This window comes from Diospyros lotus, chromosome 9 (assembly GCF_014633365.1).
Source record: "Diospyros lotus cultivar Yz01 chromosome 9, ASM1463336v1, whole genome shotgun sequence".
In the NCBI taxonomy this organism is placed as follows: Eukaryota; Viridiplantae; Streptophyta; class Magnoliopsida; order Ericales; family Ebenaceae; genus Diospyros; species Diospyros lotus.
This window is the reverse complement of record NC_068346.1, coordinates 13,895,602-13,915,884: the sequence shown is the minus strand read 5'-3', so window position 1 is coordinate 13,915,884 and position 20,283 is coordinate 13,895,602. Positions and strand designations below refer to the sequence as shown.

Sequence of the window (20,283 nt, the reverse complement as noted above, 5' to 3'; positions counted from 1 at the left end):
TTTCTAAAAGAACCATAGACCTTGAGTGGGATCTAACAATCCATCAAGGCCCCCAATTAATAGAAGGATCAAAAGCGATCATTAAACTTTCAATAGAGGCTACAACTATGTATGTGTAATGTTATCCCTTCATTAGTTTAAAATGTCTCAACCAAATAGAGTATTGAATTAGATGTTGTCTCTTCTAATTAAGTTTGGTCTTTGTTGAAGTTTGCCTAGAGTTTGTGCCGTAGAAGATTAGTAAAGTATGGAAGATTATTGGCTGGAAGTTATTAAACAGTCAGGGTTTTTTAAGCCAAAGTGTAATTAATGTAAACTTTGGGGGTCTAACTATAATTTCCCTATAGTCATTAGTTATATGGGGGTTCTGCCTCCTCTATAAATAAGAGGGCAAGGCGGCAGTCTAACATTTTCCTCTCTCTTGCCAAGTTCTCTTCTTCTATTGTGAGTATTCTTTGTTCTAGAGAAAGTGAGGCATATGTATTGTGTTCTTGAGTTTTCTTGGAGTGAACAAGGGCTGTACTTGAGCGATAGGATTAAGGAGAGGTTGGGTTTTGTACTGATCAGTTTCATCCTAATAAAAGGCTGCTCTTGGTGGGTGTTTGAAGGCTGGATGTAGGATTGCTAAAAACATTCCGAACCAGGATAAAATCTGCGCCTAATGCTGTTTGGTTTGATCTTTTTATTCTGTTATTTCCTTTTCTGTTGTCCATATATTCTATTTCTATTCTTTCATTGCATCCAAGAGTGTTTGAGAGGGTTTATGTGAGGGTTTTCTCGCCTAAGGTTGTAACCTAAGAGTCCTAAGGTTAACAATTTGGTATCAGAGCCTCCCCTAGGATCAAGAACTGCTTTCTTGCAAGGTTTCTTTATATTTCTTGTTGATTTAATCTACCTACTGTCTTCGGCCATGGCTGCAACAAGATATGATGTAGAGAAATTCACTGGCCATAATGATTTTGGCCTTTGGAGGATTAAAATGAAAGCTTTACTAGGGAACTTAGGACTGAAATCAGCCTTAGAAGAGGAAGGAAAATTGCCTGAAACTCTCTCGGCAGAACATAAACAAGAAAGGCTAAAACAGAAAGAGGAAATTGATGATAAGGCCTTTAATACGTTGATTCTTAGCCTTGGTGATAAGGTTTTAAGAGAAGTATCCAAGATGACCACCGCCCTATCCCTATGGAATAGGTTAGAGACCCTATATCTAACCAAGACCCTTTCTACTCGGTTGTTCTTGAAAACCCGCTTCTTCTCATTTAGAATGGGAGAAGGTCAGAAATTGCATGAGCATATTGATGATTTTACAAAGCTGTGTTTGGACCTAGAGAACATAAATATCAAGTATGATGATGAGGACAAGGCCCTCATTCTCTTGCATTCTTTGCCTAAGACCTATGAGACCTTTGTTAACATACTAAAGCATGGCAGGGAAAAACTGTCACTTGATGATGTAATTGGAGCTTTAAACTCCAAGGAACTGCAACAAAAGGTAGAGGTAAATAGTTCTCCCGGAGATGCCCTAGCAGCTGTGTCTAGGCCAGAAAAGGGGGATCAAAGAAATAAGGATAGGGGAAGATCTAAGTCTAAAAATAGTAGGAGATCTGTTAGGTGTTTCTTATGTCATGAGGAGGGCCACATCAAGAGAAACTGCCCAAACAAGAAGAAAGAAAACCAGGAGAAAACCAGTCCCGAATGCTCTAACACCATGTGTGGTTTTGGCTATGAGAATGCGAATGTCCTATAGTTTTTCTAGGTATGCTGGTAGAGTAGCATAGGTCCTAGGTTTAGGGTGTTCTTCTCATAGGAAATGGGTATTTACCCATAGAGACATGGTGGAGGGAGAAATGGTTTGTCTAGAATGGTGGAGCTGTTCCAGAATATTAGAAGCTGTAAAAATGTCCCTGTTTTTAAATAAGAAAGTCTAATGTCCTTAGGAATAATTAGATAATGAGAATTGGAGTCCTAAGAAGTTGCAAGGATCTCTTAGAGAGATGGTAGCAACCCTCAAGAATAGAGGATATGTGGTGCATGTTTGCAGGTCTTGTGGATAAGCTGCAGCCACTAAGGATAGCCTATGATTAGTTAGGTTAGCTCATTTCTTGAGGATGGCTCACAATGGTGAGCAAGGACTGGGAAAGGTATCTAAGGCTAGGGATATTAGGGGAGGGGAAAATTTGCAGGTATATAGGAATAGAATCCGTGTAGTTTTTTGACTAGGTCTCCATATGTAGTGTTGCCTAGGATGGGATAAGTTAGAAGCCAAAGGTTAAGTTACAAGTGAGATATGGAATTGTCGGGTCTAAGGAGTCTTATGCACTATTTTGAGTGCTAAAGAATAGGCTGTCAAATAGAATCTCTTGTGCAGAAGAGGGATGCACTCTTGTCCAAATGAATGGCATGCAGCCATGTAAATTTGGGGAGAATCTTGGACTTAAATGGAAGATCTCTTAGGTTATAGGGGTGGAGTGCTGAGAAGTGTCTATTTGAGAATTAAGGAAGGTGCTGGAAATGGGGAAAAGTCTAGAAAAAAATGCTAGACAAATGGCCATTGATTAAAGCAGCACATGAAGGCTTAATTTTTGATCAAATAGGGATCACTAACAGCCATTATCCATGTGGAATCTAAGGGGAAAAGTGATCTTATAGAGTAGCCCAAAGGAATAGAGGTTAGAGGGAATGGTAAGCAAGGTTGATTGCTTATAAGGTCTCTTTAGGGATGATGGTAATTCCGGGTGAAGGTATAAGGAATTTGATCCCTTTAGGATAAGTCCAAGGGTTGAATTGTTGAGTGCATGGAAAGCTATGTGTATTTCAATGGTATGCCTAGGGAAATGTAAGGCAGCTTCATCGGTATTTGTTCATGAAGGATTCTCAAGGTATAGCTGAGTGTCAAGATCAGTTTTGAGAGTGAAGAATAAAGGGAGAAGCTGGAATTTCTAAGGCATAGAGGTTGAAATAGGATTTGGATAGCTTAAAGCAGCCTAGGTTACCCAATCTTAAGCATATCTTGATTCCCTGGTAGATAGTTAGAGAAGAGTTAAGAAAAGAAGTCTAGTAGTCTTGTTCTGAAACAAACATGAGAAGAAAGGCAATGGTAAAGCCTAAAGGCCGGATTTTTGGGAGCTAGGAATGGAGTCTAGCTGTGAAAGGTCAATCCGGGTGAGGTGCACTGTGTTTGTAATGATGTGTAAAATTTTAAACCCTTGAGGAGGATAATTTTTAATAAGAGTTGCAGGTTTAGTTATTGCAGCTAGGATTTATCCAAAGAGTGGTCCATTATTATGTTTTACAGCATTGATATGTTTTTCTTTGATGTGTTTGTGTTTGATTTGATCAGGTTTGTGTCCATCACTCATGTGGAGAGCAGGTTTTTTTTGGCTATCGAATGAAGAACTCAAGGCAAATGGTGGAGATTTGTTGAAGTTTGCCTAAAGTTTGCGCGGTAGAAGATCAGTAAAGTATGGAAGATTATTGGCTGGAAGTTATTAAACAGTTAGGGTTTTTTAAACCAAAGTGTAATTAATGTAAACTTTGGGGGTCTAACTGTAATTTCCCTATAGTCATTAGTTATATGGGGGTTCTGCCTCCTCTATAAATAAGAGGGCAAGGCGGCAGTCTAACATTTTCCACTCTCTTGCCAAGTTCTCTTCTTCTATTGTGAGTATTCTTTGTTCTAGAGAAAGTGAGGCATATGTATTGTGTTCTTGAGTTTTCTTGGAGTGAACAAGGGCTGTACTTGAGCGATAGGATTGAGAGAGAGGTTGGGTTTTGTACTGATCAGTTTCATCCTAATAAAAGGCTGCTCTTGGTGGGTGTTTGAAGGCTGGATGTAGGATTGCCAAAGGCATTCCGAACCAGGATAAAATCTGCGCCTAATGCTGTTTGGTTTGATCTTTTTATTCTGTTATTTCCTTTTTTGTTGTCCATATATTCTGTTTCTATTCTTTCATTGCATCCAAAAGTGTTTGAGAGGGTTTATGTGAGGGTTTTCTCGCCTAAGGTTGTAACCTAAGAGTCCTAAGGTTAACAGTCTTGCTATCTTTTATATATCAAAAGGATAACTTTAAGAGTATTTGATTTAATATCCAATCTCAAATCAAATTCTCATTGTGCACAGATTTAACAGTTACTGATGCTTTACTCTTGTGTTTGGTTTTGATGATGAAAAACAAAATTGATAAACAAAAATCAATTTCAATTGCTTTGTTAAAGTGAAAACCAAATGATCTATGATTTTTTATATTAGTTGGAGATTAGCAAAAATAAGTCTTAAGATTTAAAAGAATCTCCTAAATGATTTTTACAAATTGGTTTTGAATTATTGAATAAATGAAGCAAAATGTTTAAAAGGCAAAAGACCATGTTGTTGAGGCCAAGAAATGCTATTTTTCTAAGTCTGAAAGATTAACGCATTATAAGAAGACATATAAAAAAATATTTTCATTTCGAAAAACTATCTCCCGGTATTTTAATAACTAATTATTATTGTTGTTAAAATAATTTTTAATGAATTTTTCAAGAAATAGAAGGCATGTATTTTAGGTGTGGTAAAATTGTTAAATCTTGAATTTGTACTAAAATCAAAATTTTATTTTCTTATTGTTATGGATTTTGATTTTTTAGATATTTTTATTGAATCCAAATGGGGGTACTTTTTTATTTACATTTATGTATTAAAGTAAATGGAAAGTAAAATATAAATTAAAGAAAATGAGAACATTTACTTAAACTAAAGAAATGTAAATATGTTATAATGTATTGGATTGAAATTTCTCTTCATCTGTTGACTAAAGTCTTTGCATCTGTCGACTATCTCTATTGCTTCTATCGACTAAATTTCATCATTTGTCGACTAAATGCTTCATCTGTCAACAAAACTTCCTCCTTCTATCGACTAAGTTGTGTTACTACCTTTGCATCTGTAGACTATCTTCCTCATTCTGTCAACTAACACATTGTAAGTTTAGTTTTTGTCGACTAATCCTTGCTTCTGTCGATTAACAGTAATAAATTTCTTTGTTAGTCTTATTTTGTCGACTAATAGTGTGTATGCATTTATATGATTCTTCATTGGCCTCAATCTGTCAACTATGCCTTTTATTTTGTAGACTAACAAAATTAATAAATTCATTATATCAACTAAGTGTATCATTCTGTCGACTATGTCTTGTTTTATTGATTAATTCTGTCAACTATCTCTTATCTTATGTCGACTAACTCTTTTCGCAGAAAGTCATAACTACTAGTTTTTCAAATTCCAATGGTCACAAACGACTAGTTTTGGGCAAGGCTCTTGGAATGCTTATAAATACAAGCCATGGATTAACTTGAGAAGGCTAATGAATGGAAATGAGTTGATCTAAAAATTACAAATCATTTTACTTGAAGCTTACGAGAGTTTGTGCTTTATTTTTCTCCCAAAGGCTTTATACTAAATTTGTTTTATTTGATTCAAGCCTTGTATCTTTATTGAGAGACATTATAATTAAAAGTGTATACTCTTAGAAACTCTCATTTGTATCTTTCTTATTTTTCCTAACTTGTATTGCTAGAGGGCTTGCTTTTCAAGCAAGAGATTGTATTTCCTAACTTGATGCTAAAGGGCCTATCCGAAGTGATAGGAGATTTTAGTGGATTGTTTGAAAATTCTTAGTGAGGAGCTAAAGTAGTGGATTAAGCTTGGATTAAACCAAACCACTATAAATCCTTGTGTTCTCTTGTGCTTGTGTTCCTTGATCTTTATCTTTCCAAGCATTTGTTTATTCATCACTTGATTCACATATTTATCTTTCTTGATTTACATTTGTTATTTTATATGTTTTATGTTTTAAATCATTAAAACCTCAATTTGTATCAAAAAAGTTTTTCAAGTTCTATCAAGTTTTTAAATTACTCAATTCATCCCCCTCTTGAGTGTGTGCCATAGTATTTCAAACCTATCAATTACCTTATCATCAAAGGGACTCAAGAGACATTCTCCCATTAAGAATCGATGAATTCTCTATGGATCACTCACAACCTTCATATGCTTCATGACATACTCAATCACCGCTGAGTTCACACCCTTTATTGGATGCTTTTGTAATGGAGTCAAAGTATGTGAATCCACGTATAAGATACTATGATGACCACAAGTCAAATTATAACATTACACAGCCGGCACCAAGGTTTCCATAAACACCTGTAAGTCTTATAGAATCCTATGTCAGGTCATGTTAAGTGAACTTGTTCTCTAATAAGAACCCATACACTTGCCTTGATCCCACACCAGATTGGTTGTTGTCTTCCTTAAGACAAAGGCAACATGTATATAATAGTTTTGCATGCATCATTGATATCCCTTCTCAATGATACCTTGACCAGGGACTATGTTTTAAAGTACTAATCTTTTAGTGTATGTGTTGAGTGCTTTTACAATTAAAATCACACTTTAACCAGTCTCCACGCAGGTTAGTTCTCATGACTTTATCCTTAAGCATTTATATACAATTAAGTACAAATGATGAATCATGTCTAATTTATTTTATCATTGTAACAATCATTGTATATCTTTCACCAAAGCACCACACTTGGTTCGTGAAGTCTACACTAAACTTAGGTCTTAGTGTATCATTTATGAGCTCACCAAACTTGGCTCATAGGGCATACACTAACAACGATTTCACCAATATTCATTCAGTGTATTTTCATGGATTAATGCATATGACATTCCCTCAATAATTAAAAAATATCATACTTGGTTTTCAATGTACAAAATGTTAAGTTATGTGTCTCAATTTTAAAAAAAATTATTACTTTATGTCATTATTGTGATGGAATATTAGCGTGTGAATAATCAGTTAGTTGTATTTAAATAGATTAACTGATTTTATGCTTAATTAAAAAATATGATGTTTGGCCTTTAATGTAAAAAATGTCAAAATTATTCATCTCAATTATTAAAAATTATTATTTTAATTACTTACCCTGAAACATAAAAAAAGATATAAACAAAAGAGTATGTAATTGAATTTAACAAAGAAAAATGATGAAGATTAATTATCTCATTTTTGTGATTGAGAGAAGATCTCCTAATGATTTAGAGATTTCAATGTTTAGGATTTAAAATTCTTTTAAACTATAGATAATTTAATCTTTTTTTCATTATGGTAAATTTTAATTTGATATATCACATTAACGTAATTTTTTTATGACATGTAACTTTATTTATACATTTTACATGATGTAAATAATAAGTCTGTTACTTTTAATTAGAACAAAAACTTAAAATAATAATTTTTAATAATTAAAAAACAAAATGTTAAACATTTTAAACTTTAAGAATTAAATGACATATTTTATAATTATTAAAAAATATAATAAATTAATCAATCTATTCAAATATTATATTATCATTATATTATCAACCAACCATTCTCGTAACATAATACCTATATAATCAAGTTCATTTATAAACACACTAATGTTTCACAACGATAAAAACTTAAAACAATAACTTTAATAATTAAAATATAAAATCATAATATTTTACACATCAAAACTAAATATCATATTTTTCACATCTATTAAAGACTATTTTTATTGATGTTTTACATATCAAATTTTTTTTAGGCATATAGTACCATTATCACAAATTTGCTTTTACATATGATGTAACTTTTAATAATTAAGATATAAAATCATAATGTTTTAACTAAATATCATATTTTTTATATTTATTAAAAACTATTTTTATTAACATTTTATATATCAAAATATTTTTTAACTATTGAAGTACAGCATATTTTCATTGGAATTCATGACATGTCAAGAGGCATAGAGTACCACCATCACAAAACGGCTTTTACATGTGCAATTGTACATCATCTTACTTTATAGACTCTTTATATATATCACAAAAGCTAAATTACTGGATGCCATATCCACCGATCACTCAACCTTAACATCCAAAATGCTGGAACTGGTGCTAGCTTTTGGTATGGTTATGTACAAAACTCCATCTTTAACCTCAGCCTTGATCTTCTCAAACTGGACATTATCCGGCAACGCAATCCTGCTGCTGTATCTGCCATAGCTCTTGGCAGACCACTCCTCGTTCTCCTCGCTGCCGTTGCCTTCTTGTTCCTCGCCGTTCTTCTTCTTCTTCTTCTTCTGCGCCTTCTCGGCCTTCACCACCAGCATCTTCTCCTCCACCCACACCTTCACATCCTCCTTCGTCATCCCCGGCATGTCGAACCGCATCTTGTACTCTCCCTCCCCTTCTTTTATGTCCCATGGAGTTCTTCCCCGGCTGTAGCCGCCGCCCCCAACCGGCAGCGGCGACGGCCACCCCCCGCTGTATTCAAATGGGTCCTCCATCATCCTCTCCATTGTCTCCATCATTTGCTGCACTGTTCTGGCTGTTGGGAATTTGTCCCACATAGCTGCACATACACACAACTTAAAAAATGTTTCATTGAAACGGTGATGCGAAACCACAGAAGTTTCATTGAAATGATGATAAGATGTTGCTCCTCCTCTCCTATATAATGTCTAAAAGAACAGCATCACTGTCATTCCCACCATGTTCTTTTTCTTTTTGACAAGAAGTCACAGTCAGTACATTTTAAGTATGTATTGGGTAAAGTTACTTGATATATGCAGTAACTCGTAAAAGCACATTCCCATCCCGCCATGTTCTTTACTCGTATAGTGAATCTGAGAGAATGCAATAAAAATCAATGGAGAGGTTTTCTCATTTGGGTTTTCCATTAATTTTCATCCAAAGCTATAGTTTTTGTCTTTTCTTTTTCGATGAGTAGTTTTTGTCTGATCCGACATGCAAAAAAGGATGAAATGGAACTTTAATAACATTAACCTTTTTTAGGGAAAAAACTAAGGACAATGCTACACGGACGAACACAACGACAAACAGATTGACAAACTCAGATTAAATGACAAATTTATCCTTTGCTTTAATTACAAATCTACCCTCAATCAACTAAAAAAATTAAAATCCCGCCCAACTCCTGTTTCTTCTTCACCTTCTCTCTCTCTCTACCTGCCCAACCCCTGTTTCTTCTTCACCTTCTCTCTCTCTCTACTAGCCCAACAGTTGCTTCTTCCCCCTGTTTCTTCTTCACTTTCTCTATCTCTCTACCAGCCCAACAGTTGCTTCTTCCTCACCCATTCTCTCTCTCTCTCTCTCTCTCTCTCCCGCGCATGCGACTGCATCTTCTCCGGCTTCCCATCGCACCAGCTCAACAGCAGCCTTTACATCTTGGATCGACCCGAGCATCTCAAGGCCCACTGCACCGTTTTGTACACGAGTAGCGACATCAAGAGGTCCGGCAAGCTCAACAAGATGTTCAACATCTCTACCACTGACCCCACCCAACATACACCTCGCCCAGCCCTCACGCCCATCCACTTTCTCTTCTCATCACAACAGTGGATCCCTTAGATCTGGTTCCAACTCCACCCGAGTGCGTGACCGGCGACTGCGTCTCCTCCACTTTCGGCAGTCCAGCATCCCTTGGGTCTCTCGCGCGTGCGTGACTGGCTAAAGATTTCCCTTCCATGGCTTCAAACCTTTCTTCTTCTTATTCTTCTTCTGTATAAATTTAATTATAATATTTGAACTTATAGTGTTGTTATATCAATGTCTACATTGTGTATGGTTATATGTTTAGATGAGATGTATAAACTTGTAGAGTACATTGATTGGTTGTTAAGAGTAGCTTGTGAAGTGGTTGTATGATTGTGAAGTGGGTTTTGTATGGTTTAAGAGTAGCTTGGAGCCAGGAATGGAAGATTCCATAATCAGTATTTTGTTGGTGATCATACGTGGGTGCAACTTCTTTTTGTTTTATGTTCTTTTATGTGATTCTTGTTGGCTATCCAATTTTTTAAAGGATGTTTAAAATTAACAGAAAATAATCCAACCTAACAAGTAAGGAAGAACATCCAACAGAGAATTTCAGCACAATGGGTTTGGACGCATCAGAGATTAGCACCAAAAAAACAAGACTGTATCAAGGCATATCATCCACCAATCCAAGTTCTCATTAAAAGACAAGGCCACTCAGCACCCACAATCATCCACGATTCACATACTATCAATGGTCCATGGTCTTTCTGCAGGTTGCTTGCACTTATATTTCAATCCATAAAATATGAAAACTGGAGTCAAGGCTCTAGTATATTGTAGTTGCAACAATAAAAGAACACTTTGTAGAATGACAAATTAAATTATCCTATTATAAGTTACATATGTTAGGCCTAAAACAACAATAAACAGAAAAAATAGAGAGATTAAACTTCTTAAAATCTTGCACAATCTCTCTCTGAAACAAAAGTTTCCTGATGAGGAATTCTCAAACATCGCACGAAGAAATCAAACTTCTCAAATCAGCAACCTTGTGACGATTTGACGATGACAGTGGGCATCGCGCATCGACCACCGGCCACCGACTTAGGCGAGCTCATCGGCAACGTAGGAGGCTCCTTCTTCTTTGAGCTCGTTGGCGACCGATTTCCTTCGTCTTCAAGCTCGTCGGTGGCTCCTTCGTCTTCAAGTTCACTGGCAACGCAGGCTGGGTGGGTAAGGAAGAGAGAGAGAGGGGCACGCCGACGCCCAACGCTGTTGCTAGTGGAAGTCCGATGACGGCAAAAATGAGCACCGAAGGGTTTGTAGGTGGAGGAGATCCATTGGAGGTGAAGGAGATGCAGTGGAGAGAGAAAGTGAGAGAGATAGTTGGAGATACAATGGAGAGGAAAGAAAGAGAGACACTCTGAAATGAGAGAAAGAGGGAGAGAGATAGGGGCAAAGTACAAGCGCCCAAAATTGGGCGCTTCTTCAAATAATTTGGATTCAAGTTCTCGCGATATTTTGGTGTCAAAATCTCGCGAGAATCTGGGTTTGTCAACCCGTTTGTCGTTGTGTTCGTTCGTATAGCATTGTCCAAAAACTAATCTTGTTCTAGATTTGACCACACAATCTATTTATTAAAAGAGTAGAATGATAATTTATTGGTCAATATCCTTCCAATCCATCCATTTTCACCTCTCCCAAGCAACCAGACAAGCTTTCTATTACTTTCCACCCTTTACTCTTATTTTCTATTCTATTTCCTCCTTTCCAATTCCATTTCTCCTAAACAAAGCCTCAAGAAATTCCGTAAGAAAAAAAAAAAAAAGAAAAATCATAGGAAGAAGGATCCCTGTTCGTAGAAATTAATTAACGCTGCAACATAGCCATTTATGTAAAAGACATCATTAGAATATGAATTTGAATTTGCTGAAGTGAATTGGGGATAAGTTTACCTATGGGTGCAACCTGGGCGAGGCTTCTCTTGGGCGGCTGAGGCTGGTGCTTCCTAGCCCTCTCCCTCTCCCTCTGCAAGTGGTCGAGGCTGTCCTTGCCATCGCCAGCCATGGCCTTGACCCCATTACCTTTACAGCAGCGGCCTCTACTATCATCTTCGCCGATTGGCTTCAGAAATTTGGCGGATTCGGGAAGACGGAGCTTGGATTTGTTAGTGGAGGAGGTTTGGGATGAAACGGGAAGAGAAATTACAAGCTTTGAAAGAGAGTGAGACATGTTTGATATTGACTCCCCTTCGGCTCTGCAAATGGAACCCTGAACAGTTGGAAAGGGAAACTCGTTTGCAAGCGGCGCAGAAGTGAAGATGGGTATTTAAGCGGAGGAGTGGACATCTCTGGAAGGAAAGAAGGGGCTCTCTCTACCTTGGTTTCTGGATTTCTCCAGAAGTTCGCCACAGAAGATAGGGCCCTGTTTTGAGCGGAGGCATGGTGACGTCGGACGGGTCGGGCTGTTTACGAGTTGGGTCTGACTTGATCCATTATTGCACTGAGTCAGATTAAGCTTGTCTCACTTATTTATCAGGGCCGAGTTAACTTGAGTATTTTTTGGCTTTTCAATTTGGCCCGATTTGTGGGTGTGATTGAATTTTAAATTTTATAAAAAATAAAACTAAAATAATTTAATTTAATAATTTAATGCTTTTAAAATTATATAATTAATTTTATAAATTCAAAATGACAATTAATAAATTTTAAATAATTTTACACTTTATAGGAAAATTTATATTTTATATATAAAAAATTATAATCACTTTAAAAAATTATAAATATATAAATAAATATATATCTCATACACAATACAACCGTTGAAATTTAAATTTAAAATATAAATAATTGTTATATTTTTAAATATTTATGAAATTTAATACTACTTTTAAAAATAAAATTAAAAACTACTAAAAATTTTAATCTTTAAACTTTTATACTGTATTCTCTTTACTTTTTAATTTTTAATTTTGAGTTTTGAATTCATTTTCAATTTTTTGTTTTAATAGTCTGTTTTTAGAAAATTAAAAACGTGTTCTTTTTTAAATTTTGAAAATAATTTTTTAATAATATTTTATTCAATAAATTTGATTATTAGTAAATTAGAATATTTAATGTTAATATATTATTAAAAAATATATACATTTTAAAATTAATGAATTTTGTAATATTTTTTTCATTACAATAATAAAATATAAATAAATAAATAAATATGTTTTGAGTTTAGAGTTTATTTTGAATAAAAACACTCAAAATAACTTTTTGTTATTTTGAGTTTTCTTTATAATTTTTTTTTATTTTCAAAAATATATTTTTAAAAACAGAAAAGAAAACGCATTTTTATTATTTTAAAAAATTAAAAAATAAAAATAATTTGAAAACAACAAAAAGAACGCAATCTTAACTTCTATGTTTTAAATTTTTACTTTACAAGTTATATTTTTATAACTTCAATATTCTAAACTTTTAAAAATATTTTTTATATCTTATATATTAATTTAATAAATACATTTTAAAAATTATTTTCAAACTATTTTAGACTGACCTGATGAACTTCTAGCTCGGCTTGCTCATCATAGGGCGAGGTGGCCCTTTGATTTGGTTAACAAATCGAGTCTAAAGTCGAAAAGATAGGTTCAAGCTAACCCTTTTATTATATTTATGGTGAATAACACATTACTCTTTATAAGTATTTGGACGAATTTATATATATAGTGATCAAATTTTTAGATTTGGGATAATTATAAAAAATTATTTTCTATTGTATTTTTAATTATATACTAAACTTTTAACTCTTTTAATATTAGGTCTTGATTTGTAATTTGTATTAAATATCTATTACCATAAATATGTTGTTTTGCATGAAAAACTTTATATTTTTGTAATTTGAAAATAAAATATATTTTATATCTATGGAAATAGAAAATGAATAATTCAAATAATGCTAAATGATGTATTTCTTTGTAATGTGTTTTAAATATATGAAAAAATCCTTTGTGACATGAATTTTCATCTTGGAAGTTTATATTATGGTATTAAGGAAAACATTCATTTTGAGCTCAAACGCATTTTTTGAGGAGCGTGTTAAAATTCTTTTACAAAATCATGCACACTAGACTAAATCCAAGGTGAAATTGTCGACTATGTTAAAATAATTGTCAACCATTTTGTGTCTTAAAAAATGGGTTGAAGTATCAAGCAAAACTATCAATCACTTTGTCAAAAAGTGTCGACCATTTCTGGCTTTAGAGCAAAAATAATTGACTGTTCCTGTGAATTGTCGACAAAACATTTTTACACTTTTTATAATTTTTGTATAAATTCAAAAAATATCGATCATCATTGTAATATGTTGAAAGTTTTTCAAAACTATCAACCTATTTGATAAAACAATACATTGTTTGCATGAAACTGTTGACAAATTATTCCATCTGTCAACTTAATTTTTTATGATGTTGATTTTTTTTCAAAAATATCAAAAATTTGCCCTAAGTCGTTAAAGATCTTCAAATTCTTGAGGGAAACAATCGATTATTTTGAAAAATTGTCAATAATTTCTTCACTGACATGTTAAAACGGCTAGTTTTTTCAAGTATTAAATACTTCAATGGCTCTTCAAACGGCTAATAAATTCAAAGTAAAAAAAAACTATATATACAACCCAAGGATACTCTGAAAAAGGTTAACCAATTTGTACAAGTGTCGAGCAAGATCATTCTTTTCTCAAGTGCTCAATCGTTTCAAATTTTCTCTCAAAGAAGGCTATATGTATCATTTATAAAATCTTGTTTAAACATTTGTATATTTATTTGTGAGATATTGTAACTAAGAGATTCATTTCTCATATCATCTTTGTTGTAATCATTTAGGGTGCGTTTGATAGACATGAAAAATGAGGGTGGAATTCATTTTCCATCTAAATTCCAGGAAATTCTATCAAACAGCTTTTCAATTCCATGAAATTCAAATTCCATTTTAGTTTAAAAAGTGAATATTTTCCTTGAAATCAAGGAATTGGAATTCCTAGGGGTTGGGGTGAGAATTGGAATTCCATCCTCATTTTCCAACTCTATCAAACGCACCCTTAGGGTGCGTTTGATTACAAGAATGAAATTTACATGGAAAGAAAATATTTTCTAGGCAATTGAATTGTCTAGAATTAAATTATTCCAAGAAAAATGTCAATTGAATGTGTTTGATTGGCTTAATTTTTTACCTAGAAATTGTTATAATTTTTTAACTTTTGGTGTTTGATTGTGATTATTTTTCATAAAAATAATCACATATACACATGCAGATAATCAATAAATACACAAATCAATAATCAATTACAAAAAATAAATCAAATATACATACCCAAAATATTTTAAAAAATAAACCAAATATACATCCCCCAATTCATCCATCGTTCCCCGCTGCTATTGCTGTTGATGAAACAGAGAGATGGGGAGCATCTCCTTCGCTGTTATTGTTGTTGATGAAACAGTGCTTACTGCTGCAGCACCTTCTTTGTTGTGCTGCTCTTTTTGCGGAGCTTCAACTGATCCCTTTCCACTCATCATGCACATATAATCTGAGATTTTCTTCACACAGAGAGATAGAGATAGAAGAGGGGGAGAAACAGACATATGTATAGCTAAAGAGAAGATCATGACGATGGCTTTTCTACAACTATTTTTCATCTTTTCATTCATCTCTATCGCTTCATTGAGATCCTGCACTGTCGCTGACCAGCTAAACGACGACGTTCTCGGCCTCATCGTCTTCAAATCCGACCTTCACGACCCCAACTCCCACCTCGCCACCTGGTCTGAAGACGATGACTCGCCATGCTTGTGGACCTTCATCCACTGCAATCCGGCCACTAGTTGTGTCGTTGCTCTCTCCCAACAACTGTTGCAGGCTCACTGTTGCAAGCTCTGAGGATAAAAAGGATCGGGAATGAGGGTGCATTTGCCTGGAAAACAATTTCTCTCCCCTCACTCCCATGGGAATTCATTTTCTAGCAAAAGTGAGAAAAAAAACGTCACATGACCCCAAGTGAGAAAATATTTTCAATGAAAAATTTGATTAATCAAACGCTTCAAAAGTTGGAATTTGGATGAAAAATGATCATTTTTCATGAAAAATATGATCAATCAAACAGGCCCTTATTGTATATTTCCTAATGATTTTGCTAGAGAACCTACTTGAGTATAAGTAAGAGGTTATAATTACCTAATTAGTTTTTAGAGGATCTACTTGATTTCAAGTATGAGATTTTAGTGAATTTTTAAAATTCTTAATGAAAAGTTAAAATAGTGGATTAGACGGAATTGAATCGAACTACTATAAATCTCGTGTCCATTTCATTACCTACTTTGATATTTTCAAGCTTTACAAATATTGATTCATACTTATTGATTTATTGCACTAAAACCAATTTTTTGAGTAAAAATTTATAAAACTCAATTTAATTTTTAAAACAACCAACTCACCCCTTTCTTAGCTATATGGTGACATACATGTGCCAATCTAACATAATCCATCATTAAACAAGACCATTAATTTCTAATATATTATTCTTAAATAAACCAATTTTTAGACCCCGTGCGTTGTGCAGTGTCTAATATTTGAAATTTATTGATACAATTTGTTGTTAATATTCTTTATGTAATTTATTTGTAGAATTAGTTGCTAAAGGGTAATTGATACCACTCATGATAATTCAATTAGTTGCTAACATGGACACACCAATCATATCTTCTATTATGCAACTCATCACTCAAGCAAGTTTTCTCCATTTTGATTGTTTCTAAACCAATTACATATTAATGTCAGAGCAAAATTAAACTATCAAAACAAACTAATAAACCATATTATAGGAAATAATAACATGATGGAAATAATGTGCATATTAATCCATGTGTGAATACTTGTCTAGGTAAAAATAAACCAATATTTCCTGATAATTATCTTTAGCTCTTATTAATAGTCGTTCCAAAACAAATAGCAAATTCTTTTCAGTTCAAAGTGAAAGGTCATTTGGTATCCAAAGGAGACATCCCTGTCCTAAGGATAAAAACCTTATCTCTAATGTTAGATCTAGTGATAATCCTCTCTTCAATGTACCATTTCCCCAACTGTGTTACAACCAATCTTGTACCATTGCCAAGTCTTGCACTTTGATCTATATTTCATAGTAACATTATCAAAATTCCTTTTGTGAGCTTTAGAACATGATTTGTCAATCTAAGAAATTTGAGACTATTTAAAAACTCTTTGGGTATAAAGCTTCTCATCTTGTATGCATGTACAACATTACTTTGAAGATATTTAGCATTATAAAATCTATTACGCAAATTTAGAAAAGTACTCTCTTCAATAGCTCAAATAGGATTACTGTTATTTGTCAAAACCAAATTAGAAGGAATCTTTACCCAGGCTGGCCTTCAGATTTTAGGGGCTTCAGGCGAATTTTTTTGTGGATCCTCTATGACTGTATTTAAAAATAAAATTAATATAAAAAAAATATTATATAAAATTCACAATATTTTACTTTAAATTTATTCTTCTAACATTTTTAGATAAAAAACATAATAATTAAACTATTACAATTAATTGATTCCAACATATATTTTTTAATAGACACCATCACCAATCCATTAGTGTAGATTCACTAATAAAAGAAGGATCACAAATATTAAAATATATACCAAAATTAATTGATAATTTAAGGGATAATAAAAAAAATCAAAAGATATACTTGATAAGTCATGCAATGGGATGATGATGACGAAAATGGAATCGTTGAAGAGAAAGCATAATTGTGAAATCGATTGGATTAAGGACTTAATGCCTGTGCAGATTGATGATAGATGCTAGTGACAATAGATAGATAAGAGATTGAGAAGGAAAGGAATTGATGAATAGATAAGAAATTGAGAAGGAAAGGAATTGAGGAAGATGATGGAATCGGAGCCATTGCCAGACACATGAAAATAGTTGTAATACAATCATACAAGAGGGATATTGAGATTAATTAAAAATACATAGAATAGTTGTGAGGGGATAGGTGCCATTGCTAGGCACATGGGAATGAGATTGATTATTGATAAAAGAATGTGAGAGATTGAGATTAATTAAAAATTTGTAGTGATGAGCATGAAATTAATTATTGATAAAAAGAAGATGAAAGATTGAGATTAATTAAAAATTTACAATGATCGGCACCCATCCTTTAACATCTCTTCAATTTTTAAATTTATTGTTTTAATTTATTTTATTTTTTAATTAATTTAAAATTTAAAAATTAAAATGGGCATGAGCTATTCAAGTGGCTTGAAATGGGTATAGGCCCTAAGAGGCTGCCTAGACAGCTCAGGCCCAAGGCGGCCATGTCTTTACCCATGACTCCCATTCATTGTCACATCCTTTCCCTCACCAATATCCAAAATCCAGTTTGCAAATTCTTACTATTGAAAGTTTCTCAACTTGTGTTAAACCTCAATTCTTTAGCCTCATGTTCTCCATCAGCTTAAGAATTTCAAAATGCTTCCAAAAAATAGAGCTTCTAATGTAAGTTGCAATTGTTTCACCTCTACCTCCTTTGGGAACAGCTGACAATATTTGTCTAAAATCACCTCAAAGACACCATAATCATCCCCCCCCACCCCCCAAAAGGCTATCGATCGAACAACACTAGGCACGACACTCTTCAATGTCTCTCAAAAATCTATCAATTGCTCCAAAACAATATTCATTAGCCATAGGTGCTTCATCCCAAATTATCAAGTTTATATGCTTAAATCAACTCTACTTCACATAAGGGTGTCAAAACAGGTAATAGGTCAGATTTTGGTCAGAACATTAAAGGGGTGTGATCTATTAAGCCTCAATCAGAACTTGATTTGTTAGCTTATTGGATTAAAACTTTCAACCCAAACCTGAACATGTTAATTAAATAGATAAATAGGTTAACCTTTCAAAGACCTATTAAGGTTAACAAGTACATATCAGATTGACCTGTTAATCTGTTTAAATACCAATTTAAATTTAAATATTAATCAAAATATTAATGCTAAAAATAAAATAAAATAACCCACAAATTACTAATTAAGTGATTAGTTTTGTTTTGATTTTTTTGAACAATCCAAAATAGTCAAGATATAAACTAAGAATAGTACATCCATCATCCATGATACAATTAGAAAATTAATCAAAATATTAAAGTCTTGTATGAAAAGTGACTTGACAAAAAGTGAAAGAATGGAAATTAGAAAAGTTGTTGAGGGTATTTTGAAAATTAACAAATACTTTAATTAATAGGTCATAATAGGTCAATTTCGATTTTGAGTTTCTTGTTGGCTCATTTAAACTTGTCTTGTTATTGAGTCAATTCTAGATTTTTTTGGACTTAATCTATTATCAACCCAATAAAAATCCAAATCCACTAATTTATGTTGACTTCGAGTTGGATCATCTGGCCAAGTGATCTATTGATAGTTCTAGCATTCAACTATGTTACATTTAATCTCACAGGTATCATCTTTTGATTCATTCAAAAGTATGTAAAACCTTGACTGCACTATTCAACCTCTATCTAATAATATAACTACAATTCCAGAACTTGCTACTGTTAGCACAATTTTGTCTTTTGATGTTAGTTTTACCACCACTATCCTCCACAAGAAAGTTTTTTCTATATCATCATTTCCATAATCAAAAAATGATTTCCTATTTTCTATTCCATAGATTGTAAAATCACTCCATATATACACTTTTCTCCATCATTTAATTTTGAAAGCATCTTGTCATGTTGTTTTCTCAAAGTATGCTTATCATCAGTGGCGAAGCCCAGAAAGAATTTTAGTTCAGGCCAAAGTATAATTTTAGCCCTGGCCAAATTATAAAAATTATAATTATTTATAATAATATATATAAAAAATTAAAAAAAATTAAAAAGTTAACTGGGGCCAAGGCCCCAGCTGGCCAAAACGTGGCTCCGCCACTACTTATCATAGCTCAACTCTTCACTAATCAATCTATTACTTATCTGTCTCACGAGACTTAAAGCCTGCAATTGCATGCCACTAATTCTGCTAAGCTCTTTCCACATTTTTTTTTTAGAATGATTTCAATCTCCCAAAGTGTAAAGTTTTGTATTTGTTGATCACTAAGAAGCAAAAGAATCGAAATTTAGAATCTTTCTCTTATTGTAAATAATATCATTAATGAGAAATTTTCATTTTTTCAACCATAATTGATTAGGCCTTGATAGTTTAGAATGAAGTAGATGTTGGGTATCTCATATGGCTATGTGGGTTTTTAAAAACTTTTACATCATATTTATGTAGCGGAATTAAACACAAAACCATATAAAGTTTGGGTGTTTAAATAATATACAATGAAGGCAAAATTGAACAATTTAGTAAAATATCTCTTTAAATATTCGAAGAATGAAGTAGAAGAAGCTTCACAAGCTGACCTTTTTCCTTCTCAAGGTGGGGATGACCTAATTGGTCCACACCAAGCAAACTTCTAAAACCTTTTAACCTTTCTTTTTTGCTAGCTGAAAGCCATAAGGATTATGCTGGTTTTTTGTTCTCCGCAATCTCAAAACTTAGCTCAACTCCTTGAGCAAAAATGGAGAAAAGAATAACAAAAAGGACAAAAAGAAGCAAAAAAGAATAAGTTGTTGAGAAGGATTTCTATAGAGAGATTCCAATAATTTCCATCTTTCTCTTCTTTAGCCTTCCAATCTATCTTATACATGTAAATGTTTAATGGAAGATTAATTAGTGGTTTCCTATTTCAAACCATGCAATATGAGACTTTGACAGGTGGCTTGGTAGTTAGTGGACAATCTATGAATTCCTGAAGCTTTCACACATTATTTGCCAAATAGAAATTGTCAACAAAATTCATCGAGTAGTCGACAATTTTTAACTT

General features: G+C 33.3%; 1 protein-coding gene across 1 annotated transcript; it reads right to left on the bottom strand.

Moving 5' to 3' along the window:
* Window positions 1–7,807: 7,807 nt before the first annotated feature.
* Window positions 7,808–11,756, bottom strand: LOC127810631 (small heat shock protein, chloroplastic-like). The gene is made up of 2 exons (XM_052350202.1): window positions 11,308–11,756; window positions 7,808–8,426 (listed from the first exon to the last, which is right to left on the bottom strand). Exons 1-2 carry the CDS (start codon window positions 11,582–11,584, stop codon window positions 7,933–7,935), a joined length of 771 nt encoding a protein of 256 aa, XP_052206162.1. The 5' UTR covers window positions 11,585–11,756; the 3' UTR covers window positions 7,808–7,932.
* Between the last annotated feature and the right edge of the window lie 8,527 nt (window positions 11,757–20,283).